The 21,199-nt window shown below is 37.7% G+C and overlaps 1 protein-coding gene and 1 pseudogene across 3 annotated transcripts; one reads left to right on the plus strand and one right to left on the minus strand.

The window, feature by feature from the left end:
- Positions 1 to 332: 332 nt before the first annotated feature.
- LOC145233563 (uncharacterized) lies at positions 333 to 13,073 on the minus strand. Of its 3 annotated transcripts, XM_080098317.1 has the most exons (13): positions 12,901 to 13,073; positions 11,564 to 11,724; positions 10,923 to 11,067; positions 10,395 to 10,573; positions 9,653 to 9,803; positions 9,531 to 9,573; positions 8,980 to 9,145; positions 7,990 to 8,150; positions 4,354 to 4,534; positions 2,998 to 3,068; positions 2,325 to 2,514; positions 1,879 to 1,984; positions 333 to 998 (listed from the first exon to the last, which is right to left on the minus strand). In XM_080098317.1, exons 1-13 carry the CDS (start codon positions 12,959 to 12,961, stop codon positions 850 to 852), a joined length of 1,764 nt encoding a protein of 587 aa, XP_079954443.1. In that variant the 5' UTR covers positions 12,962 to 13,073; the 3' UTR covers positions 333 to 849. The 3 variants fall into 3 exon arrangements, 2 of the variants coding, with proteins under 2 accessions (XP_079954443.1, XP_079954444.1); XM_080098318.1 differs by lacking the exons at positions 333 to 998; positions 1,879 to 1,984; positions 2,325 to 2,514; positions 2,998 to 3,068; positions 4,354 to 4,534 and adding exons at positions 6,084 to 6,162; positions 6,376 to 6,400; positions 6,685 to 6,791; positions 6,864 to 7,000; XR_013861137.1 differs by lacking the exons at positions 333 to 998; positions 1,879 to 1,984; positions 2,325 to 2,514; ... (8 more) ...; positions 11,564 to 11,724; positions 12,901 to 13,073 and adding exons at positions 6,936 to 7,000; positions 7,070 to 7,196; positions 7,265 to 7,338; positions 7,405 to 7,972.
- Positions 13,074 to 16,345: 3,272 nt separating this feature from the next.
- LOC145233804 (uncharacterized) lies at positions 16,346 to 19,506 on the plus strand (annotated as a pseudogene).
- Positions 19,507 to 21,199: the final 1,693 nt, after the last annotated feature.

The following is a 21,199-nucleotide window of genomic DNA, read 5'->3' on the forward strand; positions in this document are numbered from 1 at the left end:
TTGCATTTTATATTCCATATGATTGCGACCAGAAAAACTTCACAAGTAGTTTAGAGTTTCAACAATTTTTAGTTGTTTTCAATACACAACAGAAACCGTCAGGGTTTGAGCTAAGTGCTATTAATTAGAAGCAATTAATGTAAGGAGGTGTTTTGCTTTGTGTTGGCCAATAAACTGTAGTAGCGCCCGAACGTGATTCAGGTTTATGTTAATGTTTGCTAATGGGTCTTAAGGTTAGAACTGCGTCACCACAAATTAAACAGGTTCCACCGACCTTAGCTTCCCAAACTCCTGATCTTGTCACTCCTGGAAACTCCACACGGGTGTTTTGCACTTTCGGTTGTTTATTACTTCTAGATGGAATAGAAGGAAAATCCAGAACAAAAAGGGCGAAAATGAACCAGTGCGATTTTTATATACTCCGGATAAAATCGTTAAATTGTACACATGTACTCTTGCGATTCGCTCTTGCACAGTTCCTATACAAAGCAGTGTTCAACACAGGACAGGATGAAACAACACGTAACCACCAGATCATAAAGTCGCATCTACATCCTAATTAACGGCGACAGAAAATGTTACAAAGTTGAAACGTGATTTGGCAAAACAGTTGCTACACATTTTGACTTCCTTACGAGCTTTGAGCTAGCGAGTCCAAACGACATAGTTTGGTAAACAACTATTGCAGAATTTGCACAAATTATTATTGCCATCGTTTCAAACCCATGTATAGAAATAATACCGTTCATTCTTTTAGCTTAGCCGTTGAATTGAGATTCATAAAGTTCCAATAAAATGTTTCTGTGAAAAAAATTTAAAACACGCTGTGCTTTGTGTTATCCCACTTTTTTAAATGTGAAGGCCCGTCTTAGTTGTCTTTGAACGATTTGTCGCAGCAACGTAGATTAACAACAGGAGCAAAGCCATAAACGCAAGTGGTGCAAACATCATCAAGTCCACATGTTTCTCTTTTTTAGGTTCGTTTATGTTCTGTATATCTATAAAAATCCATAAATAACAAGTGTTATTAGAGTGAAGCAAGTTGAATGCGATAACCAGGGGTTCTTAACCAGGGGTACATCCCCCTTGGGGGTACGAAGCACCAAAGCAGGTGGTACGACATGCATTGTAAAACTAGACGCTATTTAGGCATATTTGTGAAGAATGTGTAACAAGTTACTTTGTTATATGTCTTTGGCTGATTTAAATTTACTGATTGTTGGTGTGCTGTAAATATGGTTAAACTTACAAGACTGTTTTAATGCATGCATTCAACACTCAGTTTAATTCCTCTTATTACAATTTTATTTACTTCCGTCGGCCATTGTCGACAGGGGGTACGAGAAAATTTAATGAAAGCTCAAAGGGTACGAGCCAAAAAAAAGGTTAAGAAACCCTGCGTTAAGTGATTTTTTCGGATCAAATGTCTTTCCTGTACAGTCAACTGTTAACCTCGTAGTTACTTTTGATGAACGTTTTTACTGTTAAGTAATATTTATAATATACCCGCTTGTTGTACAAAAAATTGGAAAAGGCTTTCACAAAGGTATGTCATCGCAACTGTAACAAAATAGTCTTTGTCTTGGAACAAACTACTGTACGGGTGTTAAATAAATTTCCTGTTTTTCCCAAAAACGGGATATTTTTGCCTGCGCCATGCTCTATGTGAATGCTTGTGACCGGCTTACTGTATAACGCATTCGAAAGGCCTGCGATGTACTGTAATATCGTATTAAAAATGGAATACGAAAAACATCTTTGCGACCTACTCAAACGTGCTCCGACTTCTGTGGTTAGAAACACTACAGTAAACCCTTATTACCTGTAGAGTAACTTAACTAACCAACATGGAAAAACTATAATAATTAGACGTCTTACCATCTCTATTGTAGATTCCAGGATTTATCAAACCAATTGGTCCCACAGAAAGACGTTGAAACTCGTTTTTCTCGTTAGCATCGCGTCGTTTTCGTTTTGAACAGACCTAAAACATAACAAACTGTTATCGCAACCACTTGTTAGGGAAAGTCTAATTGGCAACAATGTTAGTGCACGCAGCAGTGGTTTGTTTTTTACATTATCTCATCTCATCGTCACATTTTTTCAGGCAACAGACGTTTGGAGAATGTCATTTTAATGAACAAACGCATTAAATTGTAAACAAGTATATTTCATCAGCTTGGTTTTAGATGTGAATGTAAATATTTCAACAAACAAACTAATTTTTAGACTCCCTTGACATCTAACCGGCCTTGAATTGTGCAGCTATAACTTAGAACTAACCCACAGTTCACATTTTAATGGTCGAAACCATATTGAATTACCTTGCCAGGGCACTGTCCAGTGGAGTTGTGGCAGATTGTGACGTCACAGTGAACAAAGATCAATTGCTCGTTGTCGGTGAAGTTCGTCCAGACGTAACTTTTGAACTTGAACGCCGCGTAGTTGGCTTCGTAGTTGCGCAAAATTTCCTTCGCGTCGTTCTGCTCCCCGCCGCTAAGTGGTGCTCTACACCTAAAAGTTGACAAAGTGTGTTAGCCGAATGGTCTGGCGCGCTTGACCCATATACAGACATTAAAAAAAACTTGATCGGGATTCGTCCCCGGGAGTGTCCTGGGTTCGAACCCCGTAAAAAAAGTGGTCTAAATCCAAAAGGGCAGGAACTTGGCCGAATGGTCCGGCGTAACCCAAATACAGAGATAAAAAGCCTTAATCGGGATTCGTCCACGGGGCTTCCTGGGTCGAACCCCCATAAAAAAGGCAGAGGTTTCCAACATTGGGTAAATGACATGTTTTAGTCAAGTAAGCGTATTGGACAGTGGGCGCATGCTTGTATTTTTGTCGACAAACCGCAAGCGTAGGGCAAAATGGTAACGTGAATAAGAGAAGACATTAAAAAATACTTTTCGTTTTCATCGGTGCAAGTTTGTAAAATATAAAACTTATTTATCAAAGCAAATCAGCGTGTAGGTGCATTTTAACAGTAATTTTTCTCACCCGTCATCTATGATAAGGTACGAAGGCACGGCGCTTGAATTTTCCTCTTGTGTCGCCCAACATTGCTGCAGCTGTAAAATTTGAAATGTAATTTAATTTACCAACAAACAAGAATCATGTAGAGCAGGGTTATTCAACTGGGGCGATGGTGACAATTTTGGAAGTTGGGGGGCGATTTTACTTCAAAGGGGGGCGATTTCAACATTACTGAATGTTTTAATATGTACAAGAACTGTGAGACTCAGCTAACTCTAAATTACAAGCAGATATAATTCGTGTTGCTAACAAACACCAGGGATAAGGGACGCACCAGCTTAAACATGTTGCTATTTGAATACATTGTGTTTACTGGTGATTTTTGTACTTTTTGTGATCTCGTGAGCAAGGTTGGGCATTTAATTTGCCACAGGGGACACTTTATTGCGGCTATGTGTGGTGACGGGCCATACTTTTTAATACAACGGTAATGAGCTTTACCTCAAACTTGTTTCGCTTTCACACTTCCTACAAGCGCTTCCCAAACTGCGAAGTATTTGTATCATTTGGACTTATGCTCTACAGAGTACTGCCCCATTGTTTTCAACAAAAGAAGGCGATTATTGGTGCATAATCGTAATATTGTTTTGTCTATGATGTAATAAATTTTAACAAATCTTAGATGCATTAGTTAAAAGAAGTGCGTGGAATGGACCTTGCGTGTTGTAGTAGCAATTAAATTAGGTTTTAGCTGTTAACTGAAGCTTTCGTGTTGCTGGCTGAATCTAACCGCCCACGTCTGCTCAAAAAGCAGAACTTTTATACAAATAACAATCTCATAGGGGGGCGATTTGGAGGCAGTGCCTTAATAAGGGGGCGATTGAGCCAAAAAGGTTGAAGACCCCTGATGTAGAGTTTTAACCAAAAGCAAAAGTTGCTCGAATTATATTCACCCTAAATAACCAATTGAAGAACGCAATTTTAATAACCAATTGAAGAACGCAAATTTTGAATTCGAGAATACAAGTACACGCAGTTTTGGACTTTAATTCCTATAAAATATAAGTCTCTTAAGGTTCGCACTTTGTTATAACTTACATGAAACATTTCAATAGTAAATACCAATACTTTTCACTTTGAGTCTGCTTGCCTAACACGAGTGGTTTTAGGTGACCGGTCTCACCAATGCCCTCCAGTCATGATTTACTCGCAGTGCGCAAGACTACCTCTCTGGTGATATTGCGCTTCACAAGCCATATTTTCGGCTTGGTGATTGATGCTTTGGGGTCATTAGGTCGCAACTTTACCAAAACGAAATAAACTGAACATGCCCATGTTGGGTGCTATGGTTGTTACACCCTGACTTTGTCACTAACTTACCTGTACCACGAAGTCAATGTTGGGTGATTGAATTTCATCGAGATTGACTTTGGCGAAAATATGATTGGGAACAACCACTTGAAAGTTTTCTTCTAGCTCTGTGTCGAAATTACTATCGTTAAAGAGCTTCAGGGAAAGTTGAAACTGTCCGGATACTGGATCACTGACCTGCTCTAGCTCCCTGACAACAAATGTTTCCATATTAGACGAGCTTTTTCAACGCACTCGACCTTAGGTCTGATGTTTGATAATGGAAGAAAGTATATCTTTACAAGAAAGCTTAACACAAACTTGTGTAATTTTAAATATAGCTGTCATAACAGATTCGGAATAACTTTTTTTGTTTTATGCGTCGGAATACATCACGTGTATAAATGAGTTCACCGCCGAGCTTTCAGTATTGTTTCTGATCATAGAATTATTTTTATGTGCTTTTTATGACCCCAATAGACGTAAAAGGCGACATGCTTTATTACTCAATTGTGGCCCTCATATCACTAATGATAAGCATTGCCGAAACATTTGAATAATAACGCATGTCGCTTTTTACGTCTATTTAGGCCGTTATTTTCCTCATAAAAGATGACTAATTTTTAAGCATTAAGATTTTACTGTGTTGGAGCAATGCCGCTCAAGATTCGTGAAACTCAAATGACCACAATAGGATTAGAAGTTACAACCTTGTGATGTTGTTTTAAACCGATATGGTAAGAAGAGGCTTGCATACTGTGTAGTCATTTGTAAATTCCTAGCAAAACACTTGTCTTATAATGTCAGTTAAGATAAACATAAATTCATAACTGGGATCAGCCCTGAAGCGTCTATGCAGACCAGCGATCACCGCACGGTGGTGATTCAACTGAGCCTGCGTAGCTCAGTTGGTAGAGTGCGGGCGAGTCCCGAAAAGACTCTTGTCGTGGGTCCGAATCCCACCCAGGCTAGATTTTTCTAGCCTACGCCGTGCCATGGCAGTGAATGCTTGGTGACCGGCTGATTCGGTATGGCGCCTTCAATTGACCTGGCGTACGATGTCTTATAATGTCAACTTAATATTCAACCATAGATTACTTATGATAGATTGCCAGCGATTGTCTTCGTCACGGTTGAGTAACACTTTACGGGGTGGGCTATTTTTGCATGTGTAACATGCAGACATCGTAGGAAAAGAGTAAACAGTGATCAATATGTCAGGTATTTGGCAAGATTTACCACTGGAAGTAAGTAACGACCTTCTTATGGTTGACTTTGAACCAGACGACGATGAGTCTGAAATGTTTTGTACAGTCAAAATTCCGCCGAACAATTCTGTAAGAAATCTTGGCAAAAATGGAAGCCAACATTGAACTAACTTCTCACGGATATAAAGTCTTGGGAGAGTGGAATAAAAAATTTGAAAAAAATAACAACCCCAACGTTCTCTACACGGAGTGTGCGCGATGTTGCGGAAACGCACTAAGCTTTTTTAAAACTGATTTGCCCAACAGACATGCGTGCAAACTTCTTTTAGACATAAAAGTTATTTGTTTCTGTTAATAAAACGTCTGGTAGATAGCGCACCGACTTAAAAAAATCTGCCAACAGTGTTCAAATATGTAATTTGAAAATAAAATACAAAAATTCATGTTTGATGTGTTTATTTATTTTGAACATTTTGGCATTGGTTCTTCACACAAATGTGTGCAGGCATTGACTGAACCATGTGTTGTATTACCTTCCTTAATTTTTTATAACTTTTCTTTGGTTGATGTTTTGAACAATGTAGCCAAATTGATTGACATCTGGATTTGTCATTCTTCTACACATCTCTCTCTATAAATAAAGGTCTTAAAATGTATATGCTGCTGGAAATGTATTTTTTAACACTTACGGAGTTTCCAAAAAATGCTTCCAAGCAATCCTGCGTAAAACTTCCCAAGCAAACGTATGAAATAGAATTAAGTAAGTCTTCGTCATTTCAAATAAGTTTAGAGTCGTAAATAAGTCCTTCAAAAGTAGGAAGAGCCAATATCCTCTTAAATTCACCTTTATGGTTTGTATCGACACAATCCTAAAAAGCAACAACTTTTGTAAATAGTGCAATACCTGTAGCTTCTAATAGTGGATGGAGATGGGAGGAAAACCATTTTGCTTGTACGAACATGATCATATGCAGCAGGGGACCTAAGTTCTATTGCCAATCGAATAAAGTCTGTATGATAACCATGTGCACATGGTAGAACATCTCTGTTGTGCAGCTGGTTTTAATGCATCATTTTAAACCACTCATTTAACTTATAAAATGACACAGCAACCTTAATATGTGTGCAAATTAATGATACAAAACACACTCACAGGTTCTGTTTGTTCATATGACTTCAGCTCTTCCCCTTCAAGATTAACTACATTAGCTTCTTGTTCACATTGAAATTGTGTGCATGCATCACATTGATTAGTTACCGCTGTTTAAATATGTATGGAAAATAATTACAAAAAATGCCATAGTTTTGCACAATGGTACAAATTTATTATACCTGAAACTTTACAATTGGGGGATTGAACAATGGGGGTTTCCACAAGTTTGTCACAATTCCAATAAATTAGCAGATGCAGTTTTGTGTTGAAACTAGTTTGTGCAACTCCAAGGAAAGATTTAGATTCTCTAATTTGCCTAAAACAATGTAACATTGAAATTGTATTACTTTCTGTATTAAAATAATAAGACCAACATTTTACACACCCAAAGTAGTGCACAATGATTCATGCATACTATGAACATCCAGTCTTTTAACATCAACTTTCCAACCTGACATTGAAACTTCTGTAATATTTGCTGACTTTTCTGTAATATTTGCTGACCTTTTGCACTGAAATATAAAGCACATGAATATATTTACACCACTGAGAGAATCATTTCACTGCAATGTGTAAAAACCTTATAGCTGGAACTAAGTTGCCATTTTTGAGGTCTGCAGTCAGCTGCTCCCCACTCCTATAAAATACACTTGTCTGCAAATCAGTAAAATGTGTCATGCATATTTTACTGAACATTGATAAAAAAGAAACAAGTTATACCATGGAAAGCACCAGACAATTTCGCAGCTGTCTTTTCCAAGTCCTGCAAACACTTGTACAACCTCTTTTCAGGTAACTTATTTTTGACTGTTGCTTTTCTTTTGTTTGCTATGGTTTGTACAAACTGCTTGTTTTTGGAAGGTTTTTGCATGGCAAAGCTCCCAGTTTCAAACTTTTTCTGCTACCTCTTTGTACCACATCATCTTCATTAAAATGAAGTTCACATATAGCAGCACTGAAATTGGAAAATGTACATTATGCAAGCACAGTCATACATGACAAAACAACTATAACTTGCGATTTAGGAATATCGCATGGACAACAAAAAACGTTTAAGCTGCCCTCAAAGTGCCCTCTCTTTCGCAGTTTTCGCTAATTCTGGCCGTCTGATGGTAAAAAGCGTTTTCCTTTCATTTTTTCGAAGAGACTGATTGCATTTTGGTACAGCGGGGTGCCATTTCAGTCAAGAAACTGCAATGCGACAAACGAGCGATTCAGCACAACGTAAAGGCTTATTCAACCATGACCGACGTGACGTAACAATTGGTTGGCGTTCTATGTTTAGTATTCTATGATTCAACTAACTCAATTTGAGGTTTGATGGCCGCAGCTTGGAGTGTGTAGGAGACGTTAAAGTCGCAAGTGATTGTCAAACTGTGAGACACATAGCGTTGAATCGGGTTAGACGAGTCCATATATTTGAAGTTTCGGATGGTGAATGTGGTGTTCAAACTTGTGTCGTTTTGCTGTACGAATATAAACAAGTGTTATGACAAGTCAAACTGGTATAATACAAAAAGTGATTAAAAGCTGCGTTTTTTGTTGTTGTATTTTCGTGCAAAAAATACTGCAAATTAACACAAACCTATGGCCTTGATGCATATTTTTTCCAATATAGCGAAAGCACACAAAGCCGGTAGTACTATATACAGTAATCATTTGTATACTAACTTTACGCAACAAATAGTTGTCTAAACATTTTAATGGTTTATCATTACGGCGTATGCTGAATATGGAAACACGTTTACGAAAACCAAAACCATTTGATTTGAAAACCTGGTTCATTTCAAATGTGAATGTTCATTGAATGAATTACACTAGAAAATCGAATGTACTCGTTCAACAAGAACTTCTGTGATAATCGCACTATATTTCTGGTATATCACGTATTATTCGGATAAAGCCCTCGGATAAAGTTCTACTGGGTTGAAATATAAAAAAGCATCGATAGAGTTAATAAGCATGTTACCTGTCAGAGGGGTAGATACTACAATGACTTAATTACAACCAGTATTTTGTGGCGTATGGTAACGTTAAACATGCAGATTATTTTTGTCAAGATTTTTAAGATATTCTTTTTTTCGTAGAGTTGCAAGTGGGCCTGAATTCGAAAGCACAAGCTCAAAACTCGACCCGAACACGAAGCAAAGAATAAATTAAACTGGTGGATTTATGGAGGTAAATTAAAAGACAAACGAATTAGGATCGTTATATTTTTAACTTTACTCCCGTTACTCGGTCTAGAAGCCCAGTCCTACTTACAACTTTGTTTCCTCATGTTATTTCAATGCTCACCATGTACGTTGCCTCACATTCTGTAAGGTTAAAGGTGAAGCTCGGTTCAAAACCTTCGGCTCTACATTTGCTTGGAACATCGGTGAGGTCATTTTTACGGTTGGGTGATATGTATAGCACATCTCCGAAGTCATAAGTCAGTGTTGTCTCATCGACAGCTGTCAAACTAAAGTGCGTACAAAATAATATTGATTGGTATAAACTTTGTAATTCAGAAAAACAATTCAAAAGTTTTAAAAGCGTAAAAATAAGATTTTTTTCTTAGCACTAGTGGGACACTAACATTTTGAATGTACAAAACACAAAATAACCGTATTTTCCAATACCATGGCCCTGAAACCATTGTAAAAAACCGTGTGCTACAGCCAACATACACCTTTGACCGATTTTCGTTCCATTTTTTACTGTCCTTAAAAGTACGCAATCACTTATCTACAAATTTAGAACGGTGCTAAAGGTAAAAATCGTGTTTTCTCGTAAGAAACCGATATTTCATACTGCTTGTTTACGACAAAATCGTCAACAACTTTTATGAGAGTGATTGCGCTTACCTTATGTGGATTTCTTCTCGACAAGACACATCTCGAATTGGTTCTGTAAAATTTTAAGGTTTGCGCACAAACTGTTGTACTACGAGAGATTTGTAAAATACAAGCGTTTTTCAAATGTTTACCTCCGAATATGTTCAACAAAAATCCTTGTTCATTAACTGAAGCATCAGTTGTTGCAATAATATGGAAACCATTGCCTTCAGTTTTAAATTGAAAAGGTTGCCGCATCCCAGAAAGTGCTAACCTTGGCGAATTGTCGTCGTCTGGAATTATCTAAACACAAGCATCTATCTAAGTAAAGGGCTTTTACAAGGTTTACGTTTTTGTATTTGTTCTGATTTTGTTTGAATAGGAACTGACAACGCCATTAAAGCGAAGCGTGAATGTTTACTCAGACTTTACAAAGGTGTTTGCATGCACGGTTTTGCATTTGCATTTTCTACTCTGAAGAACAGCGATCGTTGAATTGAAGATCATGTTTTCTGGTGAGGGATATTAGTCAGTTATTAGCTACCACGTATTTTAAAGTAGTTGTTAGCTATTAATGCCCTGCCGGCTTAATTGTACACAGTCCCATATTTTAGCCTTAAGGTGCCTTTTTGTCAAATATTAAGAAATCAGCAATTCTCTAGGTTGATATGGAATTTCAGCTTGTTTGTTGTTTTAAACAGAAACCCCTCGTATCTGCTTCACTTTTATTTGCTTTCCGCTAAATACAACAATGCCTTGATGCAGTGGTTCCCAACCTTTGTCGTCGAATCCCTCCCTTAACAATTCAAGCATTTTCATTCCTCCCCCAAATGCATTATGGTCATAAAGTCTGTTTATAAAAGTTTTCGTGGGAAGATGTTTGTTTGAGCTTACGTAAAAAAAGTCGTAGAACTCTTGGACATGAAAAAAGCCGAAGTTAAACTCAAACTTCATTCGTTCTTTTGTATATTCCCAAATGCAAACCTCCTGAGCGGCGTAAACTGATGGATAATTTCTCGATGTTATATTGACGTTCAAATCGATGGTGGTTTTTCCACAACCTGCGGGTAAATCTAAAAAACATAAACCAATGGTGCGTTGACTTACAGGAAATCTAACGTTGTTGCATCTAAAATGACATTGCTGAAATGTGATTGGAATTAGAAATAAACTTTCAAAAGGTAGTGTGCGATCACGTGCTTTTGAATGTTTCCAGAATAAAAAATAGTTTGATTGGAAACAAATCTGTCATAGAGTTTAAGTATAATGAAAACCAGTTTTTAACAATTGTTGTTGCAAAAATTAACATACTGTTTTTTTAAGATTGTAGGCTAAAGGGACCGGAAAACGTTCCCGTTCTAATTTATTGACAATTAAAGCAAAAACAAAACATTTTTTGTATTTGTATTTCGTGCCACTTACATTCCTGTACCCGTAATACAACTTCACCCACGTCTTCCAATACGCAATCTACAAAAATTTGCGACTCATTGAACAGTGTCGGGCCGATTTGGATATTATCGATGCGACCCAGTAGACCCATTGTATTGTCATTGCCTTTGTAAACCTGCAAACAAAAACTTCGGTGGCAAGCAAAACCAAACAGGGGATAGCTAAAAAGCAGTAACATGGTAATCCCTGAAGGGTTTTTTTCGCTCACGTTATCAATAGTAAGCTATATAAGTTTTGAGAGTTAAATGCAGTAGTGAGATTCAATCTAGTTAGTAACCAGTTCGTCGATTAACCTTATTGCAAAAAATTAGCCACATCTGGCGTATTTAGGTCCACTTCGTGCAAACCGGATGAATCTCACCATTGGGTACAGAGTTAAAACATACGTTGTGTGAATTTAAAAATTAAAGTGTTAAAAGTGGTTTGTTTTGTTTATATTAATGCCCATAGTCCATGTGCATTACTGTGCGACGTTTTCTAGCAACTTGTAAATGCTTGTTGAATTAAACGAACTTTGGTTTGTTCCTCAAAGCATAAGAAGAATTACACGAGGACAGTTGTTATTGCATTGAAGAATTTTAAGACCCGATTTAGCTACATTTTTTTGTTACCTCACAATAATCATTTCCTGGAAGTACTGGAGGTTCCACATGAAAATATGAGTACGGTGCATCGGTGGCAATTGTCCATTGATAGCCATTGCAAATGCTATCAACGAACTTGGAATCGGTGGCTCCAATCGAACTTACCCCGTCACATGATTGTCCCCGGCCTATAACAACAACAACCAGTGGTTTTATGTTATAGCTTATAAAAGTTTTTTTTTTAGCTAAACAACATTAAAAACTCCGGATATACAGTGTCCATTAGGTCAAGTAACGCAGGATTTAGAAAGATTTAGCGTACGAGTATTACAATTTAAATTGGTTTACATTTGGTCTTTTACCGTTTCTCGGTGAAAATAAAACCTTCGGCAAACCACCAAGGCGTAAATGGCTTTGCCCTTATCTTGTATTATCGAACTTAAAACCAGGGAGTCGAACCGGAACTGAACCCGAACCCACGAACCGGTTTGAGCGGTTAAATTCATTAAACCCGAACCGAACCCGAACCGCTAATTACGATTTTCTGAAAACCCGAACCGGAGTTGAACCCCATATTTTGTTTTGCGTTGGACCCGAACCGGAACTGAACCAGTAAAAAAATCAGTCTGTTTTATGTTTTGTATTTTGTTCCAAAACAGCGCACTTAAGCAAACGCGAGATAACACTTATAGGGCGTGTCAAAAATAACAGTGTACGGTCAAAAATCTTTTGGGATTTGATAAGGCCAGGAAGATGATAGATAGAAATCAATTGAAACGAATGAAGATTTGAACCGGTTTAAAAACCGCAAACCGGTTCGGACCGGATAATTTGCCCAAACCGGAACAAAACCCGAACCCGAAAATATACATTTTTAAAAACCTGAACCGAACCCGAACCCTCAAAAACAAAACGAAGTGAACCCGAACCGAACCTAAACCCGTATGACAAGCGGTTCGACTCCCTGCTTAAAACGTTTAAGTGCCCAAATTGTGAGATGTACGTTGAGGTAATAGGTAAAGCTCAATCGTTGTTTAAAAGCGGCAACGCAACACAGAGTTGTAAACGGACCTGAAGTCGAGGCCCGAACCCGAAAGTACAAGCCCTAAACCCGGCCCGAACCCGAATCGTTTTTGAGAGGCCCGTTTTGGCCCGAAAGTTTGAGTGGCAGACCTATACATTGAAGCCTCAGGAAAGACCAAGACAACAAACACAATAGACAATGGCCCTGAAGACGGCGTTTTAGGGCTGTTAGGCATTACGTTAGGTCCAGCAACTATAGCTAGCTAGTTAAACTTATTCAGAAAATAATTCCAACTTATAACCCCGACGCAACATATTTTTTTTTAAATTATGGTACTAACATTGTGTTGTAAGCATTATGAGAAATGCAGTAGAAAGATAAATGCACTTTGCCATTTTCATCAATTGTCCTTGCCTTCAGTGGAGCTTAGTATGCTTTGACGACCAGAATAAAACTCTTCAGTTCTGCCTTTTGCACTCCTGACGTACTGTTATTCCACTGCACTTATTTCCACTGCCGACCTGCGGAATATGGCTTTAATTGTCGGTACATTACGATGACAGACCTGCGGAAATAATACCTGCAGCTCATGCACAACGACCCATTTATCGTCATTTCCGTTTCTGACACTGTAGCGCATATACCGCCGTGGTTGGAAGATCGGCAGTGTTGGTTTGCATACTGGTTTTGTACGATAACCAACAGCGATATCCCCAAAACACCGTACATTGCTAACTAAAAAGTCAAGTTTAATGTTTTTGTAGAATGATGTATGTCTAATCTTCAGAAGAAAATGTCGCAAAAAATTGAAGGCGCCAAAGTTAAACACAAACGTCAATCTCCCGGGTTCATGTATTCCTAGCTGCCAACCGAATAGACAACTGTGTTATTGCTATGAGAAATTACCATTCACTAGCAATCGCGATTGCTCCGCAAGGAACAGACAAACCTAAAAACACAAACGAATAGTATAATGACATACAAAAGTGAAATGATTATTCTTGTCTGGTTTGGAACCACTTGCTTGAAAACTATTGCCATACCCATATATGTTTAAGTCTTTAATTTTGTTTCCATTTTATTTATACACTTGCTTGGCAAGAGTAAATGTCCTTCATCAATTTGAAATAAAATAGGTATGGTTGTGTGTGTTTGGTGCACTCTGCAAAAAAACTTGTTTTTATTAATAAGTAAATACTTTTTGTTCATTCAATTAGCTTTAAAGCCAAACAAATATCAGTTGTTCAAAGATAGTATGGCAGTTGTTATCAACCAGTTTGCAGTTTGTCAATGGTTTAACCGAATTCTGAACAACCACTTTTTGCATGTCCTGGAGTGAAATGTTACTTATTTAATCGCTTGTGAACTGTGTTGTATTGTTTAGTTTTTTGTAAGCATAATTTTAGTGATGTCTTTATTTATACTGTAAGCATGTTTTGTGTCACTAAAAATGGTGTTCTATTTATTTTTTTATCTTGCTGGTAAACTGTTTGTGTTGATTTTAAGGCAGGATCAACAAACACAATTAAACAAATGGGCCTTTTCACCAGATTTTGGGATGGTTGTGCCTATTTCAAATCAACCCAATTCAAAAATGTCTTGTTTTATTTCGGAAGTGCTGTGTAATGGTTTATTGGCAAGGAAAAATTTCTAAGAAAATCTTGGTTAAGGTAAAAGATATGAACCCTGATATTAACGCAAATTCATATTGTTTAATGTAGTCATTCACCCTACCAACAGTCATTCCTCTGACCCGCGCTAAACACATGTCAAAAGTGCCTTGTCTTTGTTTAACATTGCGACGAAGGGTTTGCACGTATTGTAAGTATTTCTCTTAGAAATGGATTATAAAGGTTTCCAATTCTATTATGCTTGGACAAGTTTTGTCCTGATGCAAGCATTTATATGTGTAATTTTTAGTGGTAAGTATACACTTCACAAATTGGAACATTGATGCTGCTTGTGCAAATGCTTAGTACTAGCTTTGTTGTTGAAAACTGATAGCACTGTACCAAGACTGATTTGCAATCATGACCTGTCTGTGCATGAAGGCTTGCACAGGTAAGATGTTGCTCCTAAAGGTAAACAAACGCACTACAACAGTGGTCTTCAACCTTTTTTTTACAAGCGACCTCATTTTAAAAGAAAATTAAATCAGCATTTACATGCGACCCCATTTTTCCGATGGGGAGAAACCTGTTTTAAGTAATGCCGAAACTCAAGCTATTTTCACGTAAATATGCCAGCTTAATTTTCAAGTAGACTTTAAATATTAGCATTCATGCCATTCAGCGTGCATTCTTAGGCTTAAATGTTAAAACCCAAAAGTTTCATTTAATATTGCAAATCTAATCCGCATTTAAACTCACCAGTTTGTAGAAATCAGTTAATTTATGCATTTTTTCCTGTACCGTGACACAATATGTCATTACTAGAGCTCTATCGCGTAACAATGGGTTGGACAACTTGTGTTTTATATTGATTATTGCATCACAATGATTAAATTGTGACACGAGGTACCAAGCTGTACTCCAAAACATGAGCAAAGGTTGCGAACTAGAACAAAAACGAAGCATTTTTTGGTAATAAATTTAAACGCCAATAAATTGAATTTATAGCGACCCCAGAAAAAGTTTAGGCGACCTCACTTGGGGTCGCGACCCACAGGTTGAAGACCACTGCACTACAACATTATTACTTTGTATAAAGTGCAGTAAAACATCAAAATTTGTGATTTATATGGAATGATTATTGGGTAAGTATAAAACATTGTACTTAAAATTTACATGAATAAAAGTCAATAATGAACTTTTTTTCAATACACAGAAGAATCTGACTGCTCCATCCTAATGGTTGACAGTCAAACGAAGTATAAGCTTGGGGTTTTTTATCTATTACTTTATTGAGCTCCTATAAATTTTAACAATGACTTTTGTGTCACTCACTCTTGTCTAATCCCAGTTAGCAATTGAACTGACTGTTTGCTTCATTTATTGACTTACTCACCTGTATCGGACCTTGGACTTTTCATTTAAAACACATCGGACTTTGGACTTTTTAATTCAAAACATTTTAATTCGTGTAACTATCGTGTCATATTGGCCCAGTCAACCCCGTTCATAACTCGCCTTTTTCTACACAAAAGCTTGACCGGCTGTTAAAACTGTTGAAACCTGTTTTACTTATTAATGCACCGGTCAATTACTGCTTAAGGCTATCGTTTTATCATCCCCTTACGTGTTAACAGTAGCCCACGTATTACTCGGCCTCCAGCCATGTTATATGTGACACTTCTGTAAAGCGATTTAAAGAATAATTACGGTTTAGAACACAGTTAATCTTCTCGGGCGTACGTTTTTACGACTAGCTGGCATAACAACTATTTGACCCGAACGCTATAAAGATCGACGCATTTTAGACTTAAAATCAGTTACCATAAGAATGCATAAGTTACCTTAAGTCATCTAGAGTTACCTTAAGTTACCTTAAGTTACCTTAAGCTACCTTAAGTGACTAGAGTACGCATTAGAATTGATGTCTCACAGTTGATTCGTGCGCGGTGACTTTTGTGTTGCGTGTTTAGCCGCAAGAGGCGCTTTCGTGGCATGCCTTATTGAAATATAATGGGGGAACGTTAAACCGGTTTGCGTCTTGTTAGGTTTGTTTAGGCAGCGATAGTATGTTTGTTTATTAGAGTCAGATATACGGCAGTGTGTTTAATTGTCTACCCACTGGGTCAGTACAAATTTGGTGACCCCGACGTGATATTGATTTTCGCGCTTTTAACCTTCTGATAAAATCGCTGTTAAGAACGCCTAAATTAATGATGCAGAGACTTGCTAGTTTCGTTCCCGTTTCTGTAAGCGCTGCGACGCATTGCTATAATACGCCAGTCCAGTCTGCATGGACTTCACCAACGGTATTGTATTACTCTGAGACTGAGATACGCCCAGATTATACTGTCAAGTTTTCAGATAGAAACAAGGCAGCATCACCGTTTTTGACACGTAGCCAGGCACCGTGTGATGCACAGTATTTTACACCTCGCTATCAAATTAATTCTGTGCCTGTTGGGATTGATGAACTTAATTTACCTCCCCTGTGGACAGATACCGTAAAATTTTGGTTTACAGCGGTGGAAAAGATTTTCCAAAACCACCGAATAACGTCCGACGCTGAGAAATTCTGTTTAATTGTCTCTGTGTTGAACCAGGCACAAGCGCAAAAGGTCAGCCACGTAATTTTAGGTGCTGTTGGTGGTTGTCTTTCGTATGACGATCTAAAACAGGCTCTGATAAAGGCTTTTGGCGTTAACCCTGTTGCTAAGGTAAATGAGTCGCTTCCCGATGTTACGTTGGAAAGTAAGCGCCCTAGTGTCTCTGTTGATAGTTTGGTTCCTCAGGGCGATAACCAAGATCCAGTACCGGTCGCCGAAAAGTTGTTAAACCACTCGTTTTTGGCGCCTGATTACGGTTTGTCCATTGATGCGTTGACTGAAAAAGCTGATCAAATCGCGTTGATTAGCAAGCTAACAAACTTTCAGTCTTTCAAAGTGACTGGAAGGGACACAATTGTCGCCGACAATAAAAGTGCCCTAGTCGGCGCGTGCCGATTCCAGCAACTCGTCAGACGAAACGCCGGTTTGTTTAGGTCCGCAGACGATCTGAGAATAGGATAGCAGCAGGTAAGTATAATTATTGGTTGACTATTGTAAACGGACGGTTTTTATTACCCTACTATGAAATTGCCTACTCCTCTTATCTTTAATCTTTACCTTGCGATTGCTAATCCTAAATGACAGCAACTGTACATGTCTTGACTATAATTTTTAGTAAGAAATGTCACCTTTTTATGCTTGATACGGTCTAATAATAATCTACTTAATTAGAAATCCTCGTCTCTCTCGTACGTGGTTGCGGTAATTGGGGCCGCATGCGCTCAAGGCAGCAACTATCATTTCATTTTTACTACTTCTCACTACACGTCTGACCCAATAGTCTGTAAGTCCTTGCACCATAGGGATTGACTGCTTCTCGCTATAGACATAAAAGCGAAAGTTGGTCATTAGGGCATAGAAAGTTTGCAGACCGTTATCATTCATAGATAAACATGTTCTTGTTTGGTTTATTACTAATACTCTTACATGGCAGTTTGTTTGCTCTAAGTAGTTAGCGTCGAAATGTTGTAGCAGATTTAATGTTTTGTTTTTTTGAGCGTAGTTTTACAGATAGATCAATGCTACCGGAGGTTCGAACGATTTCTATCAATACTGACGACGACTTGTCAAGTAGTAAGTACATTAATTATCATTGGCCTCGCTCATGCCAATATAACCAGAAGCGTCTGTAACCAAGCCTCGTAGATTGACCATCACTCGTATAACAACTACCTTGATATAAAAAGAAAACGAAAAACGATCATAACATTAGTTCTAAGTACCTAGTAGGTTGACCCTGTATAAAAATAATTTTAGATTTGACATGACTATATGTGAAACCAAAACGATAAATATGAAATTGTGTTTAATCAATTAAACGTGCCAAGGAAAAATGCAGGAGAATGCTACAGTAATAAAGCGGAAAGATGTTAAAGCAAATGCAAATGGCCTTGACACTATAGCGCCGCCGCGCGCACGCGTTCATCGAACGCTAAGCCACTGGTTCATATTGAACTTTATAATTCAATGAGCTTCGCTCAAAGCAGCATTGCTGCTCAGTCGCTAGGCCAAATACCGCCCTAAAAGCAATTGCAACTCAAACGAGATTGATTGCCTAAAAATCCTTACCTTGCCTCGACGGCAGCGCGAAAATATAATAATCTGTCATAGATTGGCCTGTCGGTCGAAATGGCGAGAGTAATACCTCAAAATGCGACTCAACAACTCACAACCGCAGATTGCAAAAGCACTGCAAAACCCTTACAAGTGGGAGGCTGCAAAGCCAAATTTCACATCTAAAATCAAGTCGCCAGCACAGCTACGCGTCAAACCGTAAAAAAGCTTAGCAAAAACTCTGAAAAGTACGGCAGCTCGTTTAATTTCTTACAAGAATTCGAAACAGAAACACTTGTCACATGTCAAAACTATTTTTATTTGTATATCACAAACCTACATAGTACTTAGAATTTGCGCCTTTTTTTAATCGTATTGTATATATATACTTAATCAAAATTATAGCCCTAAAATACCCTTATATAATCATTGGTGTGAATATTTTGCCGCGCAAATCTTGAGTTGAGATTTCAGACATTCAGGAACATTAACGTACGAATTCAACTGTTCGAATCGCATCAAGCAACATTCTATCACAACTCCATTCGATCTCCACATGATGACGTTCGAAAATACAAAAGACTTCGTCAACTGGGGTTCACCAAAAAATACAAACAATCTATCACCACACAGCGTGATATCCAACCATCAAGCAAACGAAGAATGGACAAAAATTTCGGCACAATCAACGTTTGACTTTGGAGCACGAAGCGTCAAATCGGAAACAATAAACGGACAACAAACTAATTCGGAAAACATCATCCAGGAGAATCTCTCCCGGAAAACATTTCACGGGACGGAGAGTGATGTATCGGACCTTGGACTTTTCATTTAAAACACATCGGACTTTGGACTTTTTAATTCAAAACATTTTAATTCGTGTAACTGTCGTGTCATATTGGCCCAGTCAACCCCGTTCATAACTCGCCTTTTTCTACACAAAAGCTTGACCGGCTGTTAAAACTGTTGAAACCTGTTTTACTTATTAATGCACCGGTCAATTACTGCTTAAGGCTATCGTTTTATCATCCCCTTACGTGTTAACAGTAACCCACGTATTACTCGGCCTCCAGCCATGTTATATGTGACACTTCTGTAAAGCGATTTAAAGAATAATTACGGTTTAGAACACAGTTAATCTTCTCGGGCGTACGTTTTTACGACTAGCTGGCATAACAACTATTTGACCCGAACGCTATAAAGATCGACGCATTTTAGACTTAAAATCAGTTACCATAAGAATGCATAAGTTACCTTAAGTCATCTAGAGTTACCTTAAGTTACCTTAAGCTACCTTAAGTGACTAGAGTACGCATTAGAATTGATGTCTCACAGTTGATTCGTGCGCGGTGACTTTTGTGTTGCGTGTTTAGCCGCAAGAGGCGCTTTCGTGGCATGCCTTATTGAAATATAATGGGGGAACGTTAAACCGGTTTGCGTCTTGTTAGGTTTGTTTAGGCAGCGATAGTTTGTTTGTTTATTAGAGTCAGATATACGGCAGTGTGTTTAATTGTCTACCCACTGGGTCAGTACACACCAAAGTAAAAAGGCACCGGTGTACAGGGCTTCTGTATTTTCAAAAATACTGGGTGCCAAGTTAAGCATGCTAACCCAGTACTTTGAAGTATTTAAAACTTAACCTGATCAAATGTTTAACATATTCAAAGTCTTCTTACTTACCACTTCATCAAATTTTTACTGCACACTTCCTGTAATAAGCGAGGAAAGAATCTAGAATAGTTTAATCGATACATTATTAATCCTATTTGCTTATTTATTTTTTGCAACCTAGAACAATTTAAGCGAAAGAGTTTACTGCTTAGTTTGCAACAGCAAAACAAGTTTATTGCAGAGCAATAGGTGTTGCTTTTGTTAAATAAATATCATGCATGATTTCTTAACGTAACTATCTACTTACAATTATTGCCTGGTTTTGACAAATGTTTCACATGCCTATTGAATGAGTAAACAGATAAAGTTGGCGAATAGGTTATCAACCTAATCTCACAATCCAGTTTAAATTGATTTTTGGTGTCGGAAAGTTCAGGATACGAACCCTTTGTATGGTGTGTGTCACTATGAGCCAGAAATCTCAAAATGTGTGGTACACATTTCAGGCCGGGTTTTGGCTTGAGGGCCAACCTCACACTCACCCATTTTTGTTTCAATCAAATTAAGGGGCTTAAAAAGCAATTTCAGGTGTTTGAATTAATTTTGTGATGTTTATTTACAGTTCTTCATTCAATTCAAATTCAATATATTTTGTTGTTTATAGATATAAAGAAAAAAAAATTAGCACCTCTTCTCAAAACTATTAGGGCAATATTTATGCAACGCGTGAAGTGACTGAAGTGAAAAAAACAACGCCTTATACTATACAATATAGCAATTACAATGGTAATGCAGCCTACCAATTACCGATCATACTTTCGTGAAAAACCCAGTTTTGCGATAAAAAGAGACTGATATGTTGGTTCTAGCACAAGTATAAGCAATGAAGATTTTTACTACTATTTTTTTGAAACAAATTTATACAGAGTGGAAGACACTTACAGATCAGTTGGCTGGTTGTGCATTTTTTATACACGACACAAATTTTACGTTTTCTTAAGAATTAAAAACAAAAAGGCTTGTGCAAGACAGTGAAGCAAAAATCCATGCCATTGCAAAAATTTTGTGTTATAACTGTACAATAATTTATAACAAATAAAATTTACAGAATGGAATAAAAATATCGGTTATGTAAAATAGTACAATGTGGGTTAAATAAAATCTGGCAAATTCATTTGATAACAGTTTTTACACTACGTTGTAAAACTGCGCTGACTATTGTTGCTGGTTATGCAAATCGATGTACAAAAGCTATTTA

This window comes from Phallusia mammillata, chromosome 6, assembly GCF_965637545.1.
Source record: "Phallusia mammillata chromosome 6, kaPhaMamm4.hap1.1, whole genome shotgun sequence".
NCBI lineage: Eukaryota > Metazoa > Chordata > Ascidiacea > Phlebobranchia > Ascidiidae > Phallusia > Phallusia mammillata.